Below are 26,917 nucleotides of genomic sequence, written 5' to 3' on the forward strand. Positions count from 1 at the left end.
GGAGCTCTGTTCACACACCAACACACAATCTGCACGTCAACTACACTGTAAAAAAAGAGCGGATAAAAAACAGCTGGGAGACAGAAATTTAATACAAATTCGCTGTGTTGCAGTTACAGAAGCAAATCAGTCAGAGAGGAGATAAAACATTTCAAAAGCATCGAAATAATCACATTTAATTGTGTGGAGAATTTTTTTCATTATTTTTTGTTCCAATTATTTTGGGCAATTCCATAATTTAACACTGAAACCTTTTACTTTGAAAATCACACTTTTATCTAACTTGCAATTCTTGTTATTTGTTTGTGTTGCATGTGAAATTATACGTTCTGCTTTTACAAATATAATTGTGTGTAAATTAAGTTAAAAATGACACGTTGTTCTATTGAAACTAAAATAATTCACTCAGTATCTAAAATGTAACAATTTTATTTTGAAATCCAAGTTTGTTTTGTAACTTTTGCCTTTTTTAAAAACTCATTTCATAACTTAAATTCTTTGTGCGTTCAAAAGAACTTGCAGCGAAACATGATTTTCAAACAAAAATATTTCAGTGTTTTGACCTAAATTGAGTTTAAATTACGACTTTTATTTTCTTTTTCACTCGACTGTTTAAACTGACGGTTGTTTTTTCTGTTTTGGATGTTTTTTTACGTGCAGAGAAAAGAACAAACAGCTCACGTGCCCACGAAGCGTCAACTCGAAGTCTTTATCAAAACTAAAAACTTTGCTCTGATAAAATACAACATTAATATAAACTGTTCTCAGTTCTTTATTTAGTTGCGACTTGAAAGAACGTCACCAGATAACGAAACACCGCAGAGAGAAGGACACGCGATTCAGTACGAAAACCCCGAACAGGTTGAGCGGACATTTTACACGAGTGATTAGTTTAGTTTTTTCCGTGACACTTTTTCGAAGCCACAACACAGAAAAGATAGAAAACAGTTTGTTATTGAAGCATTTGCTTTTTAAAATGAGAGACTTCACAGTTTCAGGGCAGACGAGTTTTGCGGGAAGGAAAAATCCAGCGTGAAAAGCACGTTGGGAAAAAAGTTGTTTTAATTAGCATTTATACAATTTTCAATTAGATGTTAGCATACGAAGTTCTGAAATGACTGAAGCTATTTTTTGTCTCTTTGCAGTTGTTTAGTTTTTTTTTGTCGTTTGGGATTTTTAAAAGCTTCGTTTAGACGTCAGGTAATTCAACTTTTGTTTATTTCAGATCAGATCTTTACTGATCAACCCCCCCCCCCCCTCCCTCCACTCTCCCCAAACGACCTCAAAATCCAGATTTACAAATATCATCCGGATACAAATCTGGATCTTATAAACCAGATCTGTGCCGGCGGTCGTTTCGTTTCGTGTCTCCGGGTGGATTTTTCCTTCCTCTTCAGGTGAACCGTTAGCAGTCCGACGGCCCGCCGACGTCCCCGAAACACAACAAAGAACAAACAGAGAAACAGAAATCCTTTAAAGGGTAAAAAAAACAGCAGCGCCGGAGCTGCTGGAGTTCCTAATCCTACGTAAACAGGATCAGTGTAAGGCAAGGAGGACGAGGAGGACGAGGAGGACGAGGAGACACGTGAAGACGAGGGAGGAAGACCATGAGGAAGATGGCTGAAAGGCAGACGGCAGAATTTTAAAGGGACGCACGAACTTCTGCTGAAGATGAGTCAGAAACAAACTGAAGAAGGTTTGCGTTTTTTTTCCAACACTTCGAATGAATGTTTCTCCGAATTAAAAATCTGTTTCCGAAGGAAATCAAACGGACGGACGTGAACTTCTTTCTACTCACATTTACTCACAATCACCTTTAAAGTTGTATTTCATTTGTTCTTCTAAGTGTTTGTCTCTGATATCTTTTTCTTTTCTAATCTACTTTTTATTTCTTTATTTTTTTATCTATTTACATTTTATATTTCACAGGTCACCTTGTTTATTTTTGGTATTTTATGTTTATCTCGGTGACTTTAAGTCTATTTGATATTTATTATTCTACGTGTTTGTGTTGTAAAGCACTTTGGACTTTTTTAAATGAATAAAGTTTCACTGACTGATTCATAAAGAGAAAAAATATCAATCCTTCAAACTTGATTTCTATTATAATAAATATAAATACATGAATAATAAAACATAAACATGTTCAAAATAGATGATTTTATATTAAAAGTCACTCATTAATATCAAGAATTAAAATCTTAATTTTGAGATGTGAAAAATGTTCCACGCAGAATTTATCAAATTATGACTGAAATGAAAAAACATTCTTCACATCTTTACACAAAAATGTTTGACCTTATTCATATATTTCCGGATCATGAGAGTGCTTGGAAATATTTAATTCATTTATAATTACAGTTTCTTCATTAAAAAAAAAAAAAATAAAAAAAAATCAACAGATTTTTTTTTTTAATTGATTTTCAACAATGTTGGAAAAATCTATAAAAAAGTTTTTGGGTAAAAAAAAACAACTCAGTTCTTGATATAAGCAGTTATATTATACAAAGCTTATGTATTTGAAATAATAAAAACAAGGTCAGTTTTATTTTTCATTATTGATTAATAACTTAGTTATTTGATTGACGAAAAGTTTTATTTTTGTTTATTTTTCCTTGAAAAGAATTTCAGAAATTATTTAAAAATAAATATTTGAATTGTCAAATAGAAATACAGCTTTTGACCTTGATGAATTTTTTTTTTTATCAATAATTCAGTTTTTTATCATTCCAAGAAACACATTTAATGATCTTACGATAGACACTGATAAAACAATCAAAATATAATTCATTATCGTTTTCAATTTTAAGTTATAATTTGTTTTTCATTTTAAGCACTCGCTGACTTTAATCAATTGTCGAAAACTGAATTTCAAAAAGAATCAAAGAAAACCAAATCAAACACATTTTTAAATTAGAACTTTGTGTGCAAATAAAAGTCTCCATCATTAAAAACACACATATATACATATATACACACATACACACACACACACACACACACATACATATATATATACACACACACACACACACACACACACACACACACACCTGTCCAGAGCCTTAAAGCACATTACTGCAACTTAAATTAAAGCCTCCTCAGATTTTGGCTCCTGCAGCAGCTGACAGCAGAGTAATGAGAGTTTTCACTGTTTCAGATAAGACGGACTGAGACGGACTGAGACGGAGTGAGACGTTGTCCTCGGAGACTAAAAGACTCGTTCTTTGTTTTTTTTCTTCCCTTCTTCTTCCTCCTTTATCACTATTTTATTTCTTTATAAGCTTTTAGAAACAGGAATGTATTTCACCTGTCAAAGCGAACAGAGATTAACTGGATGAAAGAGGGACGAGACAAGGACAAAGGTGGGTGGGGGGACGAGGAGGGAGGAGGGAGAGGACGGGGAGGAGGAGGAGGGGAGGAGAGGCAGTGAGTCGCTGGGAGTGTTTGACAGACAGTTTTTGTGTGCAGACGACCAGGTGGCAGGTCCACGGCGTCGTCACGGTATCGTAGCCGTCACTAAGCGTGTGCTCAGTGTGTGCTCAGCGTGTGCTCAGCGTGTGCTCAGTGTGTGCATGTGAAAGCAGGCGGTACCGAGATCATACGTGTGTCGTGTGTGAGATATAAACAGTGAGAGTGCGTTCGTATGTATTTGTGAGGACAAATGTGAGTCTAACGAGCAGCGAGGATGTTTTCAGAAGCGAAGACTTTTTGAATAATGACCAAAAAAATTGTAAAGACAAGAGACATTTTTGAAAAGTAAGACATATTTTGCAAGACTGATGACTTTGAGGAAAGTGAGGACATTTTGTAAAATGAGGAAGTTACAGGAATTTTTTTCTTGAAAAATCAAAGAATTTTTACCAAAAAAGTGGGAAAATTTGGAAAATTCAGGATATTTTTCGTGAACTCAGGAGACTTTTGGAAAGTTAGACATTTCTGCAGATGCGAAGACTTTGAGGAAACTGAAAGGAAATTATGTTTTGCAAAGTTTTGTAAAAAAAAACAAAAAAAAAACAAAGACTTTTACAAAAAGAAGTGAAATCTTCTGACAATCTGGATATTTCTTATGAATTGTGGAAACTTTTCTGTTTTCAAACACATTTTTGCAGATTTAAGTTAACTTTTCCAGAAAAGTATATTCTGAAAGATTTGGACACTTAAAAAGAATGTAAATGTTTACGATAATGAGGACATTTTGTAAAATGAGTTCTTTGAAATTTCCTGTTGAAATTAATGAATTTTACAAAAGTGGGTAAGATTTCCTGAAACGATGTGATGAAGTGAAGTGAAGTGAAGATTTTGACTGAAGTGTAAAAGAAGAATTTTGTTGGTCCAGCATTTGAAAATGAGGACAGTTTTGAAACATAAAAAATGTTTCAGAGTAAATGTTAAATGTTTATGATAGTGAGGACATTTTGTGATAAAAAAAAAAAAGATATCCTGTAAAGGTTATGCAAAAATATTTTAAAAAAAGTGGAAATAATTTTCTAAAAAGTCACAACATTTACTTTTAGAGAAGTAAAGACTTTGAGGAAAAAGAGGAGATTTTGGAAAATAAAACTCTGAAAAGTGATTTGATTTTTTTTTTTTTTTACATTTCATGTTTATAATTTGACTTCAGATAAAAGATAAAAAATTAAAAAAAGAAAAAAAAAAAAAAAGAAAAAATCCAGATATGAACTAAAGAAGCGTCACAGCATATTTTGGCTAAAAAATAACGGCTGAATTTAGATTTTTATTTTTTTAAATCCAAATTTAGACGTTTTCATTTTAATTTAACCTTTTTTTTTTTTTATTAAATTGAGTTTGTTAAACTATTTTTTTTCTAAGTAAGCAGCAGTTGTTTTTTTTAACATTTATTTCATAAGTTCAAAAAAAGATTACGTTTTAGCTGCAGCGGGAACAATTTTAAAACCTTAACATGAACCAGGTGAAAAGTGATCTTATTTAAAATGTCTATTAATACATAATATTTTCAACTACGTAATTTGATTTTTAATTTTTAATTTTTTTATTCTAATTTAAAATATAAATCAAAAACTTGACAAAAAAAGGCAGAAATGTTGATGAAAAGAAGTCGTAAACTTCAGCCTCCAAACGACAGCGAGCAGTTCAGGACTTCTTTCTGTCCCTGATGAAGTTTGTCTTTTGGAGTATTTATAAAACACATCAGTAAAACTAAACCAAAAAGTCTGAAGACAGAAACTCCAGAAGTTTTGCAGATTTTCACCTCAGAGAGAAAGAACAGAAACACGAGAGCGTCTGAAGCTCGGCGGGAAAAAGTGTTTGAAAAAGACAAAAAGAAACTTAGAGATGTTCAGAGAACGAGACGACGTCCTGATGGACAAAAACCCGGAAGGAGACGTGTTTCGTGGGATTCAATTTGTGAATCTGGGAGACGAAGATTCGTCTTTCAGAAGCTCCCGAAAAACAAAGGAAGGGAAAAATAACTCTTTGTAACTTTAGATAAAAATAAAATCCGTTTTTGAGCCGTGGAGACTTCAGATGGTTCGTCTGAAACCGTCCTCTTCGCATTCTGTCTGTGTTTTTACTTTCAGGGGGCTCAACGTGAGGGTCGGGACCCCTACGCAGGGCTGCGTGGTGACTCCGGACGGGTCATACGTGTTGTCGTTTTTTCATCCAGAGGTGACGCCAGAAAACGGAGGGAAAAGACTCCGCCCACACAGGAAGTGAAGAGCCCTCCAGGTTAAAGAGGAGAGGGACCATCCGGCTTGTTATCACATCTGGGGAGGAATAAAACAATGAAATCTCTCAGTTTCAACATTTGATATGTTGTCTTTGGTCTATATATGATTAAATATGAATTAATGTGATATACAAATCAATACATTCTGTTTTTTTTTTATCTACTTTTTACACAACGTCTCAAATGTTTTGGAAACAGTAAATAATCTTATCGAGCAGTTTGTTGTTCATTTGAAGCTGAAATATGAATCTTTTCACCGGTTTTAATGTTTCAGTGTTTTTAATGTTTGAACTCTGCAGGTCGGAGAACCAGAACCAGAACCAGAACGTGGACCAGGACCAGGACCAAAATCAGGTACAGGTACAGGACCAGAACCAGGACTAGGACCAGAACAAGAACCAGGACCAGGACCAGAACCAGAACGAGGACCAGGACCAGAACAAGAACCAGGACCAGGACCAGAACAAGGACCAGCACCAGAACCAGGACCAGAACCAGAACCAGAACGAGGACCAGGACCAGGACCAGGACCAGAACAAGAACCAGGACCAGGACCAGGACCAGAACCAGAACAAGGACCAGGACCAGAACAAGGACCAGCACCAGAACCAGGACCAGAACCAGAATGAGGACCAGGACCAGAATCAGGTACCAGTACAGGTACAGGTACAGGTACAGGACCAGGACCAGGACCAGAACCAGAATGAGGACTAGGACCAGAACCAGAATCAGAATCAGGTACAATACCAGGACCAGGACCAGGATCAGAACCAGAACCAGGACCAGAACGAGGACCAGGATCAGAACCAGAATCAGAAATAGAATCAGGTACAGGAACAGGTACAGGACCAGGACCAGGACCAGAACCGGAACCAGAACCATCAGATCTGGATCAGTCCTGGTTCCACTGGGATTAAATCAGCTTTTTTTTGTGCTGTATCACATCATCAGAATCTCTGACTTGTTGTTGTTTACAGTTTGGATGAAGTAAATAAACATGTTGTTTTCCGGGAGGTTTTTACCTTCAGGATGACGGACTCACCTGTCGACGAGTCCTCAGAAGATCCATCCAGGTAGAAGAAGAAGAAGAACAGACGTCCTGTTCATGGTTTCTGATTCGTCGGCTGCCTGGTGAGGCGGTTACCAGGCAACGGCCGAGTGTCAGAACAACGGAGAGATGCTGCTTCATCCTCCTCCTCCTCCTCCTCTTCATCCTCCTCCTCCTCTCACTCCATCTCCCCACTGAGCTCTTAAAGTTCTGAAAGTTCTTAAAAAGTTCATAAAAGTTCACAAAAAAACCCAAAAAGATTAAAAATAAAAAACTGCTTGTCCCGTGAGAGACAGCAACCCCGACGCGCTGCCCGGCAGGCGGCTCGTCGTCACGGCAACAGGAATCCTTCGGAGGGGATTCCTACGACCTGAGCAGGAACCAACAGGTGGGTTTTTCTGCCCAGAAGCGCCGCCTGCCAGGCAGACTGAGACCACGATCAGACCGGCGGAGAGGAGAACACCGAGCCCACGTTTCCAACCTGGGCTCGTCTGTCTACGCTCCGCCGTCAGGGTGGGCGTGGCCTCAGCCCAGCGGGTCCTCGGTCAGGGTTGCTGCCTCTCAGGCTGCCTGTCAGGAAATGCGATAGTCGAAGGTGTCCTTCTCCATGTAGTCGGTCCAGGTGGAGGACGGCATGCTGCGGTACGGGTCCAACAGGATGCGGAAGCAGCGCACGATCAGCAGGCCGAGGAAGATGAAGAGGATGAGGACAAAGACGAAGGCCGCCCGCTGCTCCAGCGTGATGAAGGAGGCGGCGGCCGAGGAGGAGGAGGAGGAGGAAGAAGAGAAGTCAGACTCGGAGGCGGAGAAGGTGCTGCTGTACAGGTCGTCGGCCATGTTGGGACGAAGGTTCAGACGATCGTCCTCTTCCTCAGTCCACCGGAGAACATCGTGTTCGTAGAAGGGAGGAGGTGGAAGACGCCTGGAGAAAAAACAAACAAACAAACAGCAGGGTCAGTTTTAATAACAAATATTATATATTCAAAGAACAACAGTGATGTCATCAACCATCAGTGATGTCATCAACCATCAGTGATGTCATCATCCATCAACCATCAGTGATGTCATCGTTGGTTTGTGAACGTTATGAATCCTCCAGTTCAGATTCTGTTCGTCACCATCTTTGCTAGTTCGGAGCAGGAAGTGACCATATTTGGACGAGCTGGGGGAGGAGCCAGAGGTGGATCTGACCGATCTGATTGGAAACCTGACGATACTACGTCCCGCCCACCGATAGCTGTAACCTGACTGCACCACAGGCCTGTCAATCAAACAGACACGCCCCCAAAACCAGGTCTTCTTGAATCTTCTTTTCTAATGAATGAGGGATTATTTTCAGATGGACCTCCAGAAAACTAATAAGAAGGAGTGACTTTAGCTAACAACACCGAGATAACTGATGGACACATTTTATTCACTTTGGATTTGATGAGAGAAGTTGAATGGGAGTCTATGGAGCCGGAGGCTTTTTGGAGCCGACCTCTAGTGGCACTCGCTGGTATTGCAGCTGAAGACACTTCTGGATCAGAACCATTTTACAGACCTGAAGCTACGAACTCTTTTAGAAACAGTCTGTGGGTTCGCTCATCACTGTGGGCGCAAAAATACAAGAAGAACGATGCAGTCAGACTACGGTCTGAACGGCATCTCTGACAAATCTGGCTTAAAGTATCCTATCCTAATATCCTTTGTCGTCATGGCGACGACATCACGCTGCGAATACGTGTTCAGGATTTTTGTCCTGATGAACCCGAGAAGTCGTCTCTGTAAGACAGAATCTACTGGATTCTACTGATGTCAAGTTGTGTTCAGTCTTTAAAACCTGTTCCGTGTTCCGTGTTCTGTGTTCCATGTTCCGTTCCGTGTTCCGTGTTCTTCAGCAGGCCTTCGTGTTCTCTTTCTTTCTCTCCCTCTGATCTATGATCTGGTGAACTTTACTTTCTCCGAGTCGGATCAGACCTAATGAGTCCGTCCGTGGAGGATCTGCTGAGTCGCCAGTTAAAGCTCTCTCCTCCCTCTTTAATATTTCACCGACGCTCTTCCTCGTCTTCCTCCTCTTCCTCATTCTCAGTCTCATTCTGTTCAGCTGCCAAACTTCTGCAGCTTTAAAAATGCAGCTCGAGCGTCGGTATTAATCCTTTAAAACCTTATGATTATGTTTGTGTGCAGGTTTATTATTTATTTTTTATTTCCATGTGTGGCTGATTCGTCCCGGCGGACTCTGAACGTGTCTCACGACCACCTGAAGGAGAGCAAATCAGATTTAACCGAACCGACCTCGGAGGGGCTGAAGGCTCCCAATAAAATCTATGAACTGTAAGTTTTTGGAGGTCAGAGCTCCTCCTCCTTCAAAGAGACTTTCAGTCACAGTTTTAGTTCGTAACGTCGGTCTGAAACTTTTTAAAAGTGCCATATTGTATAAATCCAGATTTGTCTTTTCATTCTGCAGCAGCTTGAGAGGCTGTAAATACTGAGAGTTAAAACACTGCAGCTGTTTGGGGAAAAAAACAGAGTGGTCTCTGGCTTCAGCTTTAAAGTTTAAGACTGATTTTAGACTCGGTTTAGGACTGATTTTAGACTTGGTTTAGGACTGATTTTAGACTTGGTTTAGGACTGATTTTGGACTTGGTTTAGGTCTGGTTTTAGACTTGGTTTAGGTCTGGTTTTAGACTTGGTTTAGGTCTGGTTTTAGACTTGGTTTAGGTCTGATTTTAGACTTGGTTTAGGTCTGGTTTTAGACTTGGTTTAGGACTGATTTTAGACTTGGTTTAGGACTGATTTCAGACCTGTTTTAGGACTGATTTTAGACTTGGCTTCGGACTGATTTCAGACCTGTTTTAGGACTGATTTTAGACCCGTTTTAGGACTGACTTTGGACTTGGTAAGATGTTAAGTTCAGAATTTATCCTCATTTAACAGAAGAACACGTCGACACATGCGGTTACTGACTCCTTTATTCCACATTTAATAAATGTAATTCTGATCCGTGCTCCTGCCTGAACTGCTGTTTCTGATTTGTTGCGTAAGATTGTCGGAGCTCCTGGAAACGAGACAGAGTGAAGCCTCCTGCTGTAGAACGTGTTGGTGAGAGCGGAGGAGGAAGAGTGGGCGAAGAGGAGGACGTCAATCTGTGTGGGAGAAGCTTTGCAGAGCTGAGAGCCGACATTTACTCTGCTCTTTTGTTTGTTTGTTTGTTTGTTTGTTTGTGGTCTGTATTTCTGAACCTTCTCAGGCGATGCCTGCGTTTGTTGTTAAAAGAAATCAACCTGCATGTTTATGTGTTGTGATACGTTAGAATCGTAAATACAAATGAAACCAGTTTCCTGTTTGTATCTTACAAAACTTAATTTATACTTTATGAACAAATATTGTTTATAACAATGACATTAAACGACAATCTACTCCTCGAGGTTGTTTCCCTCCTTCAACAGTCAGCTGTTAGTTTCAATCCATCCAAGATTAGTGTCACCAATTCACACCATTTACCAAGTCCGACCCCAGTTTAAACCAAGTCCAAAACCAGTTTAAAACCTGATCTGAAACCAGGTTAAAACTAGTCTAAAACTGGGTTTAAAACCAGTCCAAAAAACACATTTGAAACCAGGTTAAATTCAGTCCTAAACCAAGTCTAAAATCGGTCCTAAACCAAGGCCAAAATTGGTCCTAAACCAAGTCCAAAATTGGTCCTAAACCAAGTCTAAAATCAGTCCTAAACCAACTCTAAAATGATCCTAAACCAAGTCCAAAATTGGTTCTAAACCAAGTCCAAAATCAGTCCTAAATCAAGTCCAAAATCAGTCCTAAACCAAGTCTAAAATCGGTCCTAAACCAAGTCCAAAATCAGTCCTAAATCATGTCCCAAATCAGTCCTAAACCAAGTCTAAAATCAGTCCTAAATCATGTCCCAAATCGGTCCTAAACCAAGTCTAAAATCAGTCCTAAATCATGTCCCAAATCGGTCCTAAACCAAGTCCAAAATCAGTCCTAAATCATGTCCCAAATCAGTCCTAAACCAAGTCTAAAATCAGTCCTAAACCAAGTCTAAAATCGATCCTAAACCAAGTCCAAAGTCAACGAGTTTGAATCTGACACAAACATTCGACCTGCTGCTGCTTGAGAGCGTCTCGCTCAACGACCGCCGGCTGCAGCAGAAACACGCCGACACGTTTCCTGAACACGGATCCATTTCTGGGAACATTAATGATGTTGTAGTGAAAACACGGCGAACAAAACACGGCCCCGCGGACGACATGAATATTTAATCACCAACGTCGACAGCAGCTGCAGTTTAATGAAGAGCGCGTTCACATCTGCTGGAAAATCCCTGCTGTTATCTGTGAAGTTAATAATCTCAGACTGACAACATTTATTAATTTAGAGTAAGTTAAATGCCATGTTAACATGTTAATAAAACAATATCTGACTCATATTTCTGTTGATTCATCAATAAAATCATCAACTGTTTTTACAAAACATCTGCTTCTTTAATTAAAAAGTAAAAACTACAAGTTTGTTGTCATAAACTTTTGTGGGAAGGTTTAACTTCAGCTCCCAGGGTGCATTTCAGCAAGAAACCGCCAATCACTGAGCTTAGCGTTCCACAATGAACGCCGACCGTCACGCCTTCTGACGGGACTCTTCTCCATGGCAACGGTGGCTGAGGCTTCTGGATATTGTAGTGTTGAGAAATGTCCCCCAAAGGGACGGACAGAATTCTTCCGAAAATGAACTCAGAGTTCCTCTGAAAATGAACCCAGAGTTCCTCTGAAGATGAACCCAGAGTTCCTCTGAAGATGAACCCAGAGTTCCTCTGAAAATTAACCCAGAGTTCCTTTGAAGATGAACCCAGAGTTCCTCTGAAAATGAACCCAGAGTTCCTTTGAAGATGAACCCAGAGTTCCTCTGAAAATGAACCCAGAGTTCCTCTGAAGATGAACCCAGAGTTCCTCTGAAAATGAACCCAGAGTTCCTCTGAAAATGAACCCAGAGTTCCTCTGAAGATGAACTCAGAGTTCCTCTGAAAATTAACCCAGAGTTCCTCTGAAGATGAACCCAGAGTTCCTCTGAAAATGAACCCAGAGTTCCTCTGAAGATGAACCCAGAGTTCCTCTGAAAATGAACACGGATTTGTCCAGAATTTTAGAGAAAAGCTGAGTCGGCACCACGTCGAGCCAACAGAGACGTGTACTAACGTGATCCAGATTCAGGTTCTATGTTTACATCTCTAAATGTTGAGCTTCGTCATCAAACTAAACGACCACAAACAACACCAGGAAGTCGAACTAATCGTCACAACAAAGGTCACCAGAAGTGCAAATTTCCTTCAAAATAAAAGCAACAATCGGTGGACGATTCAAGCAATCACAGAATCTGTTTTTGTTTCTCTGACTGCAGTATTTTTAGTTAATGTCAACGTTATTCTTAGAAACAAACCTGCCGTCACTCTTTTTGAATATTGTTGATGTCTCACTTTGCAGCCGTTTAATTTTTCATTTCTGGAAACGGAGACGTAAATTCAGCACAATGAAGAACAATAAATAAAACTCTGGATTATTCATGCAGTCAATTTACTGCTCGGCTGTTTTCACACTGTGGGGAGGTGTTGTGTGTGTGTGTGTGTGTGTGTGTGTGTGTGTGTGTGTGTGTGTGTGTGTGTGTGTGTGTGTGTGTGTGTGTGTGTGTGCGTCTTGCTTCTTTCATGCAAGAGAGAATTCAATTAGGAGATGATGTAGTTCCACTGAGCCAGTTTGGATTTGACAGCAGAGAGATGATGGTGTTTTATTCATGCAATCAGTTCACTGCTCATCACACACACACATACACACACACACACACACACACACACACACACACACACACTAAATGTGACATTATATTTTTCAGTGGAATTGAAAACAAATGCAGCAATGATTTTTGCACATTATTCCACGAACAGCTGAACGACGCGGAACAAAATAAATCAATAAAAAAAAAGGCAAAAATCTGATTTCTTCATTAAAATGTGGCAATTCAATGCAAAGAAATAAATCACTGAAATCAATGTAATTCAGCATGAAGGTCAAATTCTGACTGGCTGAACAGAAGCTAACACGAGCTGCAGCCAGTTCACATTATGAGCTACCACTAAGTTAGCCTAAACAAGCTAACTCTAGCCTCCATTAGCCCAAACAGCTAAATGTCAGCTCCTATAATACCTTTAACAAACTAGTGTTAGTGCAAACAAGCTAACGAGCTACTATAAGCCAAACAATTAATTAGCCGAGACAAGTACATGTTAGCTTCTATGATAGCCTCAACAAAACAAATTAATGTTAGCTCCCACAAGCTAATGTTAGTCAAACAAGCCCCTGTTAGCCGCAGCATTAGCATAAACAGACTAATGATAGCTGCTACGTCCATCTAACGGAAAGCTTTGACCTTGTGTGTGAACGTTGTGTTTGGATTCGGTTTTCTTTCACTGATCATCGACTCAAACACTAAAATATCTCAGAACACGACTCTGCTGTTGTTTTGTTGTTTTGTTGTTGTTGTTGTTGACCCATAGAACCACAAGAACCGACATCATCTCAGGAGTCCAACATCGATTCGGTACCAAAGTGTCAGTTTTCACAACTTCTTGAATTAAAACAAAAAAACGCAACGGACACCTGCTGTTCTGCTACAGTGAGAAAACCACAAAGAGACAACAACAACAACAACAACAACACGAAATTCAGAAAGAGAAACACAAATAAAACATTTAATCTTGAACAGTTTCTGAGGTTTTCAGCTTCTTAACAGGATTCTGTGTAAATATTGAGTTCACGTACTGCTGATGTGTGTGTGTGTGTGAGAGTGAGAGTGTGTGTGAGAGTGTGTGTGAGAGTGTGTGTGAGAGTGTGTGAGAGTGTGTGTGAGTGTGAGTGTGAGTGTGTGTGAGAGTGTGTGAGTGTGAGTGTGAGTGTGTGTGAGAGTGTGTGTGAGTGTGAGTGTGAGTGTGTGTGAGAGTGTGTGTGAGTGTGAGTGTGTGTGAGAGTGTGAGTGTGTGTGAGAGTGTGTGTGAGTGTGTGTGAGAGTGTGTGAGAGTGTGTGTGAGTGTGAGTGTGAGTGTGTGTGAGAGTGTGTGAGTGTGAGTGTGAGTGTGTGTGAGAGTGTGTGTGAGTGTGAGTGTGTGTGTGAGTGTGAATGTGTGTGAGAGTGTGTGTGAGTGTGCCTCTTCTGCCTCTCAGCACATCTGGAATTACAGTGGGTACGGAAAGTATTCAGACCCCTTTACATTTTTCACTCTTTGTTTCATTGCAGCCATTTGCTAAAATCAAAAAAGTTCATTTTATTTCTCATTAATGTACACTCAGCACCCCATCTTGACAGAAAAAAACAGAAATGTAGAAATTTGTGCAAATTTATTAAAAAAGAAAAACTGAAATATCACATGGTCATAAGTATTCAGACCCTTTGCTGTGACACTCATATTTAACTCACATGCTGTCCATTTCTTCTGATCCTCCTTGAGATGGTTCTACTCCTTCATTGGAGTCCAGCTGTGTTTAATTAAACTGATTGGCCTTGATTAGGAAAGGCACACACCTGTCTATATAAGACCTTACAGCTCACAGTGCATGTCAGAGCAAATGAGAATCATGAGGTCGAAGGAACTGTCCAAGGAGCTCAGAGACAGAATTGTGGCAAGGCACAGATCTGGCCGAGGTTACAAAATCATTTCTGTAGCACTCAAGGTTCCTAAGAGCACAGTGGCCTCCATAATCCTTAAATGGAAGAAGTTTGGGACGACCAGAGCTCTTCCTAGACCTGGCCGTCCAGCCAAACTGAGCAATCGTGGGAGAAGAGCCTTGGTGAGAGAGGTAAAGAAGAACCCAAAGATCACTGTGGCTGAGCTCCAGAGATGCAGTAGGGAGATGGGAGAAAGTTCCACAAAGTCAACTATCACTGCAGCCCTCCACCAGTCGGGGCTTTATGGCAGAGTGGCCCGACGGAAGCCTCTCCTCAGTGCAAGACATATGAAAGCCCGCATAGAGTTGGCCAAAAAACACATGAAGGACTCCCAGACTATGAGAAATAAGATTCTCTGGTCTGATGAGACCAAGATTGAACTTTTTGGCGTTAATTCTCAGCGGTATGTGTGGAGAAAACCAGGCACTGCTCATCACCTGCCCAATACAATCCCAACAGTGAAACATGGTGGTGGCAGCATCATGCTATGGGGGTGTTTTTCAGCTGCAGGGACAGGATGACCGGTTGCAATTGAAGGAAAGATGAATGCGGCCAAGTACAGAGATATCCTGGAAGAAAACCTCTTCCAGAGTGCTCTGGACCTCAGACTGGGCCGAAGGTTCACCTTCCAACAAGACAATGACCCGAAGCACACAGCTAAAATAACAAAGGAGTGGCTTCGGAACAACTCTGTGACCATTCTTGACTGGCCCAGCCAGAGCCCTGACCTAAACCCAATTGAGCATCTCTGGAGAGACCTGAAAATGGCTGTCCACCAACGTTCACCATCCAACCTGACGGAACTGGAGAGGATCTGCAAGGAAGAATGGCAGAGGATCCCCAAATCCAGGTGTGAAAAGCTTGTTGCATCATTCCCAAGAAGACTCATGGCTGTACGAGCTCAAAAGGGTGCTTCTACTCAATACTGAGCAAAGGGTCTGAATACTTATGACCATGTGATATTTCAGTTTTTCTTTTTGAATAAATTTGCACAAATTTCTACATTTCTGTTTTTTTCTGTCAACATGGGGTGCTGAGTGTACATTAATGAGAAATAAAATGAACTTTTTTGATTTTAGCAAATGGCTGCAATGAAACAAAGAGTGAAAAATGTAAAGGGGTCTGAATACTTTCCGTACCCACTGTAAAAGTATGTATTTACATCCTTCTCCAGCTCTGAATGACAACAACCTGCTGGAGGCTAAAACAAGAAAACCTCCTTTACATCAGAGACACACACACACACACACACACACACACACACACACACACACACACACACACACACACACACACACTGCAGCAGCAGCTTGTGTAGGAGCTGCTGCATCACTGAACCTCCACATTCAGCAGTGCTTCAAAGTTTTATCAGAATTTTCGATATTTCTGCTTCAACACGACCAAAAACATCTTCAGGTTTCACAAAAGTCCTGAAAGTAGATAAGAAACAACCTGATTAAATAAACAGAAGTAAAGTATACACAAAAAGGACCAGTATTATATTATAGCATTATATATTATATTATATCTGTGAGAACATTTCTGTCCATCTGCAGTTTGTTAAAGATCACTAAGATGAACCAGAAGGAAGAAAAACTAAATGTTTAGACTAAACTAACCTAATCTAACCCATCCTAACCCTATTTAACCAACCCAACCCCACCTCACCTCAACTAAGGTAACCTAACCTAAACTAACCCCACCTCACCTAAACTAACCTAAACTAAACTAACCTAATCTAACATAAACTAATCTAACATAAACCAAACTAACCTAACCCCACCTCACCTAAACTAACCTAACCTAATCTAAACTAAACTAATCTAAACCAAACTAATCTAAACTAATCTAATCTAACCTAATCTAATCTAAACCAAACCAATCTAATCTAATCTAATCTAATCTAATCTAATCTAATCTAATCTAATCTAATCTAATCTAATCTAATCTAATCTAAACCAATATAATCTCAACCAAACCAAACTAATCTAATCTAAACTAAACTAATCTAAACCAAACTAATCTAATCTAATCTAATCTAATCTAATCTAATCTAATCTAATCTAATCTAATCTAATCTAATCTAAACTAACCTAAACTACCCTAAACTAATCTAACCTAACCTAATTTTATCTAATCTAATCTAATCTAATCTAATCTAATCTAATCTAATCTAATCTAATCTAATCTAATCTAATCTAACCTCACCTTTGTCAACACCTGATGATGTCACAGGTTAATTAGCATATCACACGCAGTGACATATACTACACACTCCGATTGGTGAACTTCGTCTCTGTCCGTCGGGAAAAGTCGGATTTGTTGCCGGCTGCTTCTGACAAACGATAAAAATGTGTGCGTGCGTGCGTGCGTGCGTGCGCGTGCGTGTGTGTGTGTGTGTGTGTGTGTGTGTGTGTGTGTGTGTGTGTGTGTGTGTGTGTGTGTGTGTGTTGGCTCAGTATTACTGCAGAGTCTGGAGCTCCTGTAAGAAAACACAAGTGCGGCTTCATTCTGCCAAATTAATTCAGTCTTGACTTCAAACTAATTACAACGATAATCTGGTGTTCTGTATGTAATCTATTCTGAGCGCCTGAAAATTGACTGATATTTGAATGGAGTTTGGTCTAAGCTTAAATATGATTTGTAATCAGAAAAGACACTAATGTCAAATCATCATCATTCACGTACATAAAAGTCGCTGTTAAATTAGCAGATATTTGAATGGAGTTTGGTGTGAATCAGCTCCTCTGATTTTTAATCAGAAAATTGATCTTTATTCATCTTTATGTGTCGCCTTAATGCAAAACAGGAACTTTTGGGTTTGTATTTCAATGAAGAAAATCAAAGCAGAGGTAACACACACACACACACACACACACACACACACACACACACACACACACACACACACAGTAATATTTATTGATCTGTGGTCTTCTCCTCTGATCTCTAGCTGTAATTGATCAGCGCTGCTGTCAGTCTGGCATGAGTCACTGGGCGCCAACACACACACACACACACACACACACACACACACACACACACACACACACACACACACACACACATTTGTCTTTTTGGCTTTGTTAGGACGCCGGTTGACAATAATACATCCTCAGACCCCCTAAACGCTGACATAAACCTGTCTGGACTCGAGGTCTACAACCCACTGTGGTCCTCACAAAGACACAAAGACACAAAGACACACACACACACACACACACACACACACACACACACACAGATTCATCTGTCAAACAGATTGTAGCTCAGCGTCGTTCATCCACCTCCCTGCAGAGGGAGGAGCTGTATGTTTGTGTGTGTCTGTATAATGAAATGATGTTCCATCATCATCAGTGTCCAGATTACGTAACGATTGCTATTGACTGCCATTACCGTCTTGTTACTGTCAGACGTGTGTGTGTGTGTGTGTGTGTGTGTGTGTGTTCTTGCATTACTAACATTGTGGGGACTGTGTTGGGGACAACAACACTGCTAACAGACAGACTGTTTCTTTGGTTCCAGACACTGTCGTTTGTTTACTTCCTGGTTTAATGGGAGTCCCTGCTCTGGCTCCGCCCCCTTTACAAAAAACAACTTTTATTACCAAAATTTGTGCAGCTGCCTGAATGCGGGTTTAGAAAAAAAACACACACCGAGCTGTGGTCTGATTTCACTTTACAAACGGACAAAAAAAAAAAAATAAAAAAAAATAAAAAAAAAAAAACGTTTTTAGCCATTAGTAATCAGTCCACTCCCTCTGTCGTCGTGGAGACGCGGCCTGGCTCCACCCACCAGCCATTCACAGCGGGGTGTCTTCGAATAATAGTCGGACGGTATTTGTGTTTTAAATCTGTTGTTCGATGATGACAGCGAACGCATCGACCTCGCCGCCACACGGGCCGCTCTAACGAGGGGGAAATGATCGTTGCCACGGCGATGGGGACAGCTCGTCGATCAGTTGTCTCAGCGGGTGGAGCGCCAGGGGGAGGAGGAGCCGAGGCCGAACACTTCTGCTTCCTGTTTCTACGTTTACCGCCGAGGTCCAAGACAAACTCAGAGAGCTGCAGGCTGCATCAATCATTTATAGGTCGCATTAAAGAGACTTATTTTGTATTAATATTTCATGAACTGGTTTAAGAATCAAACTTTATCAATAAAACTGGGATTAACTAAATAAATTCAAAACCTCTGACAATAATAAATAATTTCTAATAATTCGGAGGAACTTTTATTTTTATTTTAACGTCATTTTATTCTTCTGCTCAAAGGGAAATGTTTTCTTTTATTTCATTTTTCACCTTCACAGCTTCACTTACTTTAAAAATTAAAGTTTATATAAAAGACGTTTGTAATAAATAAAAATGATAACTGGATGAGCCAACGTGATTGTCTGCTTTTAATTTGAAACATTTGAATTGATTGGTAATAATTCAGAGGTATGCACTGTTGGATTCTGGGTAACTGAGGAACCAAAAGATCGATGTATTATTTTAATAAAGAGATCAGCTGATGGAGGAGTGAGTAACTGTAACGGCCAATCAGATGCTCTGAAATGTTTTTACTTTTCAAAATCAAAGACAAACTTGTAACTTTTTGTCTTTAATTTTCTCTGCTGGTCTGAAAACATCCCGACGTGTTCCACACCGTCTCCGTAGCGCCGTTCTTCTTTGAAGACGTCATCGTCCTGTTTCGTGGCGTTTGTTGTCTCCTGAAGATATTTGTGGAGTGACAGCGACACTCGGCTGTTTGATGTGTTTGATTTCAGCGTAATTTCTGCGTCTCATCTCCCTGCCGATGAAATCTGTCCGTCTGATACCGAAAGTGTCGATTTCTCCTCGTCCTCCTCTTCATCTTCCTCTTTTGTTCCATTTCAGGTTGGTTCTGATTTTATGGGATTAAAATGTTCTTTCAGCTCCTGAACTGATTCAATCTGTTGTAAAGTCTGCTGCTTCATCTCCACCCACACCGTCACATACCTCATCATCTACTTTATCATCTACCTCAAACCTCATCATCTACCTCCTTATCTATTTCAAACCTCATCATTTACCTCCTCATTTACCTCAAACCTCCCCATCTACCTCATCATCTACAGTACTTCAAACCTCATCATCTACCTCATCATCTACCTCAAACCTCCCCATCTACCTCATCATCTACCTCAAACCTCCCCATCTACCTCATCATCTACCTCAAACCTCATCATCTACCTCATCATCTACCTCAAACCTCCCCATCTACCTCATCATCTACCTCAAACCTCATCATCTACCTCATCATCTACCTCAAACCTCCCCATCTACCTCATCATCTACCTCAAACCTCCCCATCTACCTCATCATCTACCTCAAACCTCCCCATCTACCTCATCATCTACCTCAAACCTCATCATCTACCTCATCATCTACCTCAAACCTCCCCATCTACCTCATCATCTACCTCAAACCTCCCCATCTACCTCATCATCTACCTCAAACCTCATCATCTACCTCATCATCTACCTCAAACCTCATCATCTACCTCATCATCTACCTCAAACCTCCCCATCTACCTCATCATCTACAGTACTTCAAACCTCATCATCTACCTCATCATCTACCTCAAACCTCCCCATCTACCTCATCATCTACCTCAAACCTCATCATCTACCTCATCATCTACCTCAAACCTCCCCATCTACCTCATCATCTACCTCAAACCTCCCCATCTACCTCATCATCTACCTCAAACCTCATCATCTACCTCATCATCTACCTCAAACCTCATCATCTACCTCATCATCTACCTCAAACCTCCCCATCTACCTCATCATCTACAGTACTTCAAACCTCATCATCTACCTCATCATCTACCTCAAACCTCATCATCTACCTCAAACCTCATCATCTACCCCATCATCTACCTCAAACCTCCCCATCTACCTCATCATCTACCTCAAACCTCCCCATCTACCTCATCATCTACCTCAAACCTCATCATCCACCTCATCATCTACCTCAAACCTCCTTATCTACCTCATCATCTATCTTAAACCATGTCTTTGTCTCCCGTTATTTTTTTTGATATTTCTGTCTGTCTGTCTGTCTGTTGCCGTTTGTCTCTGTACTTCTGACTCTTGTCTCCCACCTGTCCGTCTTTCCCTCTGTGCATCTGTAATTAAATATGGAGATGAAACACCGATCAAATCTAAATATAAATGAAGTTAAAGCAGGTCGGTGTGGATATAAATACTCTGACAGCGCTTCACTGATTCTCAGGTTGCTACTGAGCGCGTGCAGGACTGTTTTTGGATGAAATGCGTCGACAGATTTAGCGTCGGAGCGGCTGTCCTCCTGTTTACTTCGAGCGGGTTTTAACGCTTTCACCTCCCGACGGCGTGAACAACCATTTTCACGTTCAGTTACACGTCTTCAGGATTCAGAGTGAAGCTGGCGAAACCTGCGAGCACATAATCTGTTCTGTTTCAGCAAACACAGGGAAAGATGTGAATACGCTGATTCATTGGGAATTTAAAGCAAAAATGATGCACAGGGAAAACATCCTGCCTCCCTTCTGTCATTTAACTCATCTCGTTACGTGTCTTCACTTAATCAAGTCGAGACTCCGCCTTCCTTTTCTGCAGCTGAAAGATGATGTAACGAAAAAAAAAAAGATCTATTTTTGTGTCTTTACTAAAAACGTAATTTAGAGTTCCTCAGGGATTGATGCTGGGTCCTCTTTTAGTTTTACTATTTATACAAAAGTCTAATTTAAAAAAAAAATTAAAGTAAAATTACATATGTTTTAAAATATTTGTGCATTTGGTGGCACGGAAATCCGTCCCGGAAAAACTACCTGCAGTGTCGACGCAGCAGATTCATCAACAGACGCTAACTGGACGTATTTTAGTTGTTTGTCATTTTTATTCACCGGTTCTGCTTTTAAAAAATCTGACCAATCATCAACCATCAGTGATGTCATCAACCAGCAGTGATGTCATTAACCATTAGTGATGTCATCGTTGGTTTGTGAACGTTATGAATCCTCCAGTTCAGATTCTGTCCGTCACCATCTTTGCTAGTTCGGAGCGGTTTGGAGCAGGAAGTGACCATATTTGGACGAGCTGGGGGAGGAGCCAGCGGTGGATCTGACCGATCTGATTGGAAACCTGACGATACTACGTCCCGCCCACCGATAGCTGTAACCTGACTGCACCACAGGCCTGTCAATCAAACAGACACGCCCCCAAAAACAAAAACAGGTCTTCTTGAATCTTCTTTTCTAATGAATGAGGGATTATTTTCAGATGGACCTCCAGAAAACTAATAAGAAGGAGTGACTTTAGCTAACAACACCGAGATAACTGATGGACACATTTTATTCACTTTGGATTTGATGAGAGAAGTTGAATGGGAGTCTATGGAGCCGGAGGCTTTTTGGAGCCGACCTCTAGTGGCACTCGCTGGTATTGCAGCTGAAGACACTTCTGGATCAGAACCATTTTACAGACCTGAAGCTACGAACTCTTTTAGAAACAGTCTGTGTATAAGATTTAACATTCATCTGCCTTTTATATTAAAAAAGAACAAAACCTCGGCAGCCTTTTGTTTGTTAGCGGAAACATTGAGCAGCACATCATGAATTAACGAGTATTTAACGACAGAAAAGAGAAGAAAGCACCGTTTTGCCATGTAAACACTGTAATTAAAAAGTAAGGAACGTTTCTTACTTTGATGTTGGTATGTTTAGATGGTTTCCAGCGTTTGAATCATGAGACTTTGTGCTTTCAGATGATATCTAATCACTAATCATTACTTTAAAGGGTTAAAATAACTGGATGAAAACACACCAGGGGATTCGAGGCGTGACTCACATTTAAGTTGCATCTTCAAGCAAAAAAATGAATTGATGAGTGTTTTATTTTTACGATGAAAACGAGATAAAAAAGTAAAAAAACGCGACATTTGAAAAGGAGGAAATAAAAAACACAAACAAATGACTAATGTACGAATTCATGTTTTAACGTAAAGTCTTAAATTAGAAAACATATTTTTTGCCATAAAACCAGAGATTTCTGTACTTTAGCGAATTAACTGTAATTTTTCAGGAGAAAACACAAACAGAAATACAAAATAAAAAAGGCCATTCAGAAGCTGCCTGAGAATCCGTCTGTTTTTAGGTTTCCTTCAGTCTCGTAGAGATGCGGTGATGTTTGCCTGAGTGTCCGTGATGCGCTGCAGATGGGAGCTGCTGATAATTAATCCTGCCACATTTAAATGACACATATCTGACAACATGTGAACACATTTGGCTTAAAAAAATTTAAATAAATAAAAAAGCCGGCTGAAGGCGAGCAGCAGAGCCAACCTGTAGCTGCTGACGGGGTGCAGCTCTCCTGACTGCTTTCAGCCTGCGTGTTGTTTTCAGCACATTTCATACATTTTACATGATGAAACATCTCAGCTGTTATTATTATTATTATTATTATTATTATTATTATTATTATTATTAGTAGTAGTAGTAGTATTAAAGTCTCCTGGAGACAGAAACCGTCTGAATACATCAGAACTAAATCAGAATGGAGATTTTTCATTGATTATATCTGTATTCTGGGTCCTCCAGGGGGTCCTGACCCTCCTGCATACATGACGGTTCTGATTTTAACGATATCAATTTTAAAACATCAACATGTTTATAATCCAACATGCTGCGTTCAGGTGCTGCAGGTGAAACCGACACCGAAACCTCCAAAATAACTGACAAACCCGGCAGACAGTTTGTTCAGAGAGTGAAAAAACAACAACAGGCCGAACGCGGCAGCACACGCCTGTCGCACACGCCAAGGAGGTCCACGACACGGCTCACCCCCATTCCTCCCTCGACCCACCTCACGCCTGACAGACATGACTCGGGTAAAACCACACATCGAGAGGTAAGTTGGGACTCACCCAGCAGCAGCGTCGGTGCCGGTCCTGGTGGTCTCAGTGGTCCACCTGGTCCTGGTGGTCTCGGTCGTCTCTGTCGTCCAGCCGGTCTCGGTGGTCCAGCTGGTCTCGGTGGTCCACCTGGTCCTGGTGGTCTCGGTGGTCTCGGTCGTCTCTGTCGTCCAGCCGGTCTCAGTGGTCCAGCTGGTCTCGGTGGTCCAGCTGGTCCTGGTGGTCTCGGTGGTCTCGGTGGTCCACCTGGTCCTGGTGGTCTCGGTGGTCTCGGTCGTCTCTGTCGTCCAGCCGGTCTCAGTGGTCCAGCTGGTCTCGGTGGTCCAGCTGGTCCTGGTGGTCTCGGTGGTCTCGGTGGTCCACCTGGTCCTGGTGGTCTCGGTGGTCTCGGTCGTCTCTGTCGTCCAGCCGGTCTCAGTGGTCCAGCTGGTCTCGGTGGTCCAGCTGGTCCAGTTGGTCCCGGTGGTCTCGGTTCTGGCGTCGGGGTCACCGCCTGCTCTCCGGCGCGGCCCGGCTCTGAAGCAGCACCACTTTCCTGGATGAACAAGTTGTCTCCATCCTCTCGCTGCCTCCGGAGGCTGAAGCAGCAACGAGCCGTCTGATTGGACGTCTCTTTTTGTCTTTTTCTTTCTTTTACATGTTCTTGGTTTTATTTTGGCGAGATGAAACGCGACTTCCTCCCTCTGCTGCCGCTCTGTGCCTCGCGCCGCGCCTTCTGCCTGCCTCCGACAACAAGGAATGCGAGGAGGAGCGCTGGCTGGCGCTGGCTGTGTCTCGTCGTCCGTGGCAACCAGTTGCTATAGCGATGGACCCGAGCTCATTGGGGAGACGGGGGTGATGATGGAGACGTGGGGGGACGGAGGGGAGAGCCAGGGTTTGTTTACGGGGAAGTTCACTGAAGAGGAGACCAGAGTGTGTGTGTGTGTGTGTGTGTGTGTGTGTGTGTGTGTGTGTGTGTGTGTGTGTGTGTGTGTGTGTGTGTGTGTGTGTGTGTGTGTGAGTGAGTGAGTGTGTTAGACAACAGGAGACAGACTCAAAGACAATCAATTAATTTCAATCAATCCAGACTGACATGTTTTGTCTGTTTTTTTTTACGCTGTTTAAAAAGTCTATTATAAACAAAATGTGATGATTTATAATTCACAAACTCATTTAATTAAAAACTGTTGAAATGGAGACATTTTATTGTTTTATGAAAAATATCTGCTCATTTTGAATTTGATGGCAGTAAAATGTCTCAAAAAAAGTTGTGACAGGATCAACAAAAGATTAAAAAAAAAATACACCTGATGGAACATCTGACAACTACTGAGGTTACCATGGCAACAGATCGGTGACATTATGGGGTGTAAAAAGAAGATTTCAGAGAGGCGGAGTCTCTCAGCAGTGAAGATGAGGAGAGGTTCACCACTCTGAAAGACTGTGTTGGAAAATAGTGCAACAATCTAATGTGGTGGAAATCACTGCATGGGCTCAGGAACACTTGTGAAAACCATCGTCTGTGAACACAGTTCATCGCTGCGTCCACAAATGATGTTAAAACTCTCCAAAGAAGAAACCAGATAGAAACATGATCCAGAAACACCACCGCCTTCTCTGGACCGAGATCATTGAAGATGGACTGAGGTGAAGTGGACAACTGTCCTGAGGTCGCATTTGTTTTTGTGGAAATCATGTATAATCAAAAATGAGCTTACATTTTTGCAGTTCCAACATTTGATTTTGAACATTGTTTCCTCCTGAAGACAGAAATCTTAAAAAAAAAATAAAACACTTCACAAATATTTAGTTTCATGATTAAAGAAAGCTCCTTAAAGCCCTGAAATCAAAACAAACTATTTCCAGCTGCGTTTCAACTCAACATCAGATTGAATCTTTGAACCAATCAGGTCATCTGCTGTGTTTTTGGATGTCTGAGGGTTTAAAACTGGACCTGTGAGCGCTCTCTGGTGGACGAACTGTGTAACTGACACAATAATACAATCAGCTGACGACCAGGACGTCCAATCATATAGACAGGTCTGATGTTGTTTCTCTGTGTGACTGTAATCAGAGCAAACACGTGTGTGTGCGTGTGTGTGTGTGTGTGTGTGTGTGTGTGTGTGTGTGTGAGAGAGAGTGAGTGTGAGAGTGAGTGTGTGTGAGAGTGAGTGTGTGTGTGTGTGTGTGTGTGTGTGTGTGTGTGTGAGAGAGAGAGTGAGTGTGAGAGTGAGTGTGTGTGAGAGTGAGTGAGTGTGAGAGAGTGAGTGAGTGAGTGAGTGTGTGTGTGTGAGAGAGTGTGAGTGTGTGTGAGAGAGAGAGTGAGTGAGTGTATGTGAGAGTGAGTGAGTGTGTGTGTGTGAGTGTGTGTGTGTGTGTGTGAGAGTGAGTGTGTGTGAGAGTGAGTGTGTGTGTGTGTGTGTGTGTGTGTGTGTGTGTGTGAGAGAGAGAGTGAGTGTGAGAGTGAGTGTGTGAGTGTGTGAGAGAGTGAGTGAATGTGTGTGAGAGTGAGTGTGTGAGAGTGAGTGTGTGTGAGAGTGAGTGTGTGTGTGTGTGTGTGTGTGTGTGTGTGTGTGTGTGTGTGAGAGAGAGAGAGTGAGTGAGAGAGTGTGTGTGAGTGAGAGAGTGTGTGTGAGTGAGAGTGAGTGAGTGTGTGTGTGAGAGTGTGAGAGTGGATGTGTGAGAGAGTGAGTGTGTGTGTGAGAGAGTGAGTGAATGTGTGTGAGAGTGAGTGTGTGAGAGTGAGTGTGAGAGAGTGAGTGAGAGAGTGAGAGTGTGTGTGAGTGAGAGAGTGTGTGTGAGTGAGAGAGTGAGTGTGAGTGAGAGTGAGTGAGTGAGTGAGTGAGAGTGTGTGTGAGAGAGTGTGAGTGTGTGAGAGAGAGAGTGAGTGTGTGTGTGTGTGTGTGAGAATGTGTGTGTGTGTGTGTGTGTGTGTGTGTGTGAGAATGTGTGTGTGTGTGTGTGTGAGAATGTGTGTGTGTGTGTGTGTGAGAATGTGTGTGTGTGTGTGTGTGTGTGTGTGTGTGTGTGTGAGAATGTGTGTGTGTGTGTGTGTGTGTGTGTGTTAATTATCACCTCTGCTTGTTCAGAGAACAACGAACATCTTCCAGTTAAAAATCAGCTGCTAACAAATCAAGTTCAGACTCATCGTGATTCGTATGAAGTTTTTACAAAGTTTTTCACGTCGCTGAATTAAAACAGTTAATTAATCAGAAAATGAAAACTGATCGTGATGTAACGTTAGTTAACGTAACAGCTAACATTAGCGTGTTTATGGTAACATGGTAACATCTCGTTAGCTACGTGGTGCTAACGTTAGAAGCTACTCTCATTAATCATTTAAGTTTATTAAAATATAAAGTCAAAACTTAGTTTTTCTGATTTTCAGTAAAAATAAGTGAAATGTGTGTTTTAACCAAGAAAATAAAAGATTTCTGTCCAAAAAACTTTTACAATAAATCCATAAAAAAAATGGATGATTAATCAAGTTTAGCTTTAAATTACTTTTAAAAACCAATAATCCATTAGCTCGTTTAGTAGCCTGATGCTAAC

The 26,917-nt window shown here is 41.1% G+C and overlaps 1 protein-coding gene across 1 annotated transcript; it reads right to left on the minus strand.

Annotated features, from left to right (window-relative positions):
- Window positions 1–74: 74 nt before the first annotated feature.
- LOC138209993 (cortexin-3-like) lies at window positions 75–24,103 on the minus strand. The gene is made up of 3 exons (XM_069168869.1): window positions 23,399–24,103; window positions 6,753–7,680; window positions 75–5,747 (listed from the first exon to the last, which is right to left on the minus strand). Exon 2 carries the CDS (start codon window positions 7,593–7,595, stop codon window positions 7,332–7,334), a length of 264 nt encoding a protein of 87 aa, XP_069024970.1. The 5' UTR covers window positions 7,596–7,680; window positions 23,399–24,103; the 3' UTR covers window positions 75–5,747; window positions 6,753–7,331.
- Between the last annotated feature and the right edge of the window lie 2,814 nt (window positions 24,104–26,917).

Source organism: Embiotoca jacksoni, unplaced genomic scaffold, assembly GCF_022577435.1.
Source record: "Embiotoca jacksoni isolate LCO1_2020_lvr unplaced genomic scaffold, fEmbJac1.0.p SCAF_41, whole genome shotgun sequence".
Taxonomy (NCBI): Eukaryota; Metazoa; Chordata; class Actinopteri; family Embiotocidae; genus Embiotoca; species Embiotoca jacksoni.

Excerpts from the sequence above, each read along its gene's own strand:
- LOC138209993 (XM_069168869.1), bottom strand. The coding sequence starts at position 7,595 with ATGGCCGACGACCTGTACAGCAGCACCTTCTCCGCCTCCGAGTCTGAC.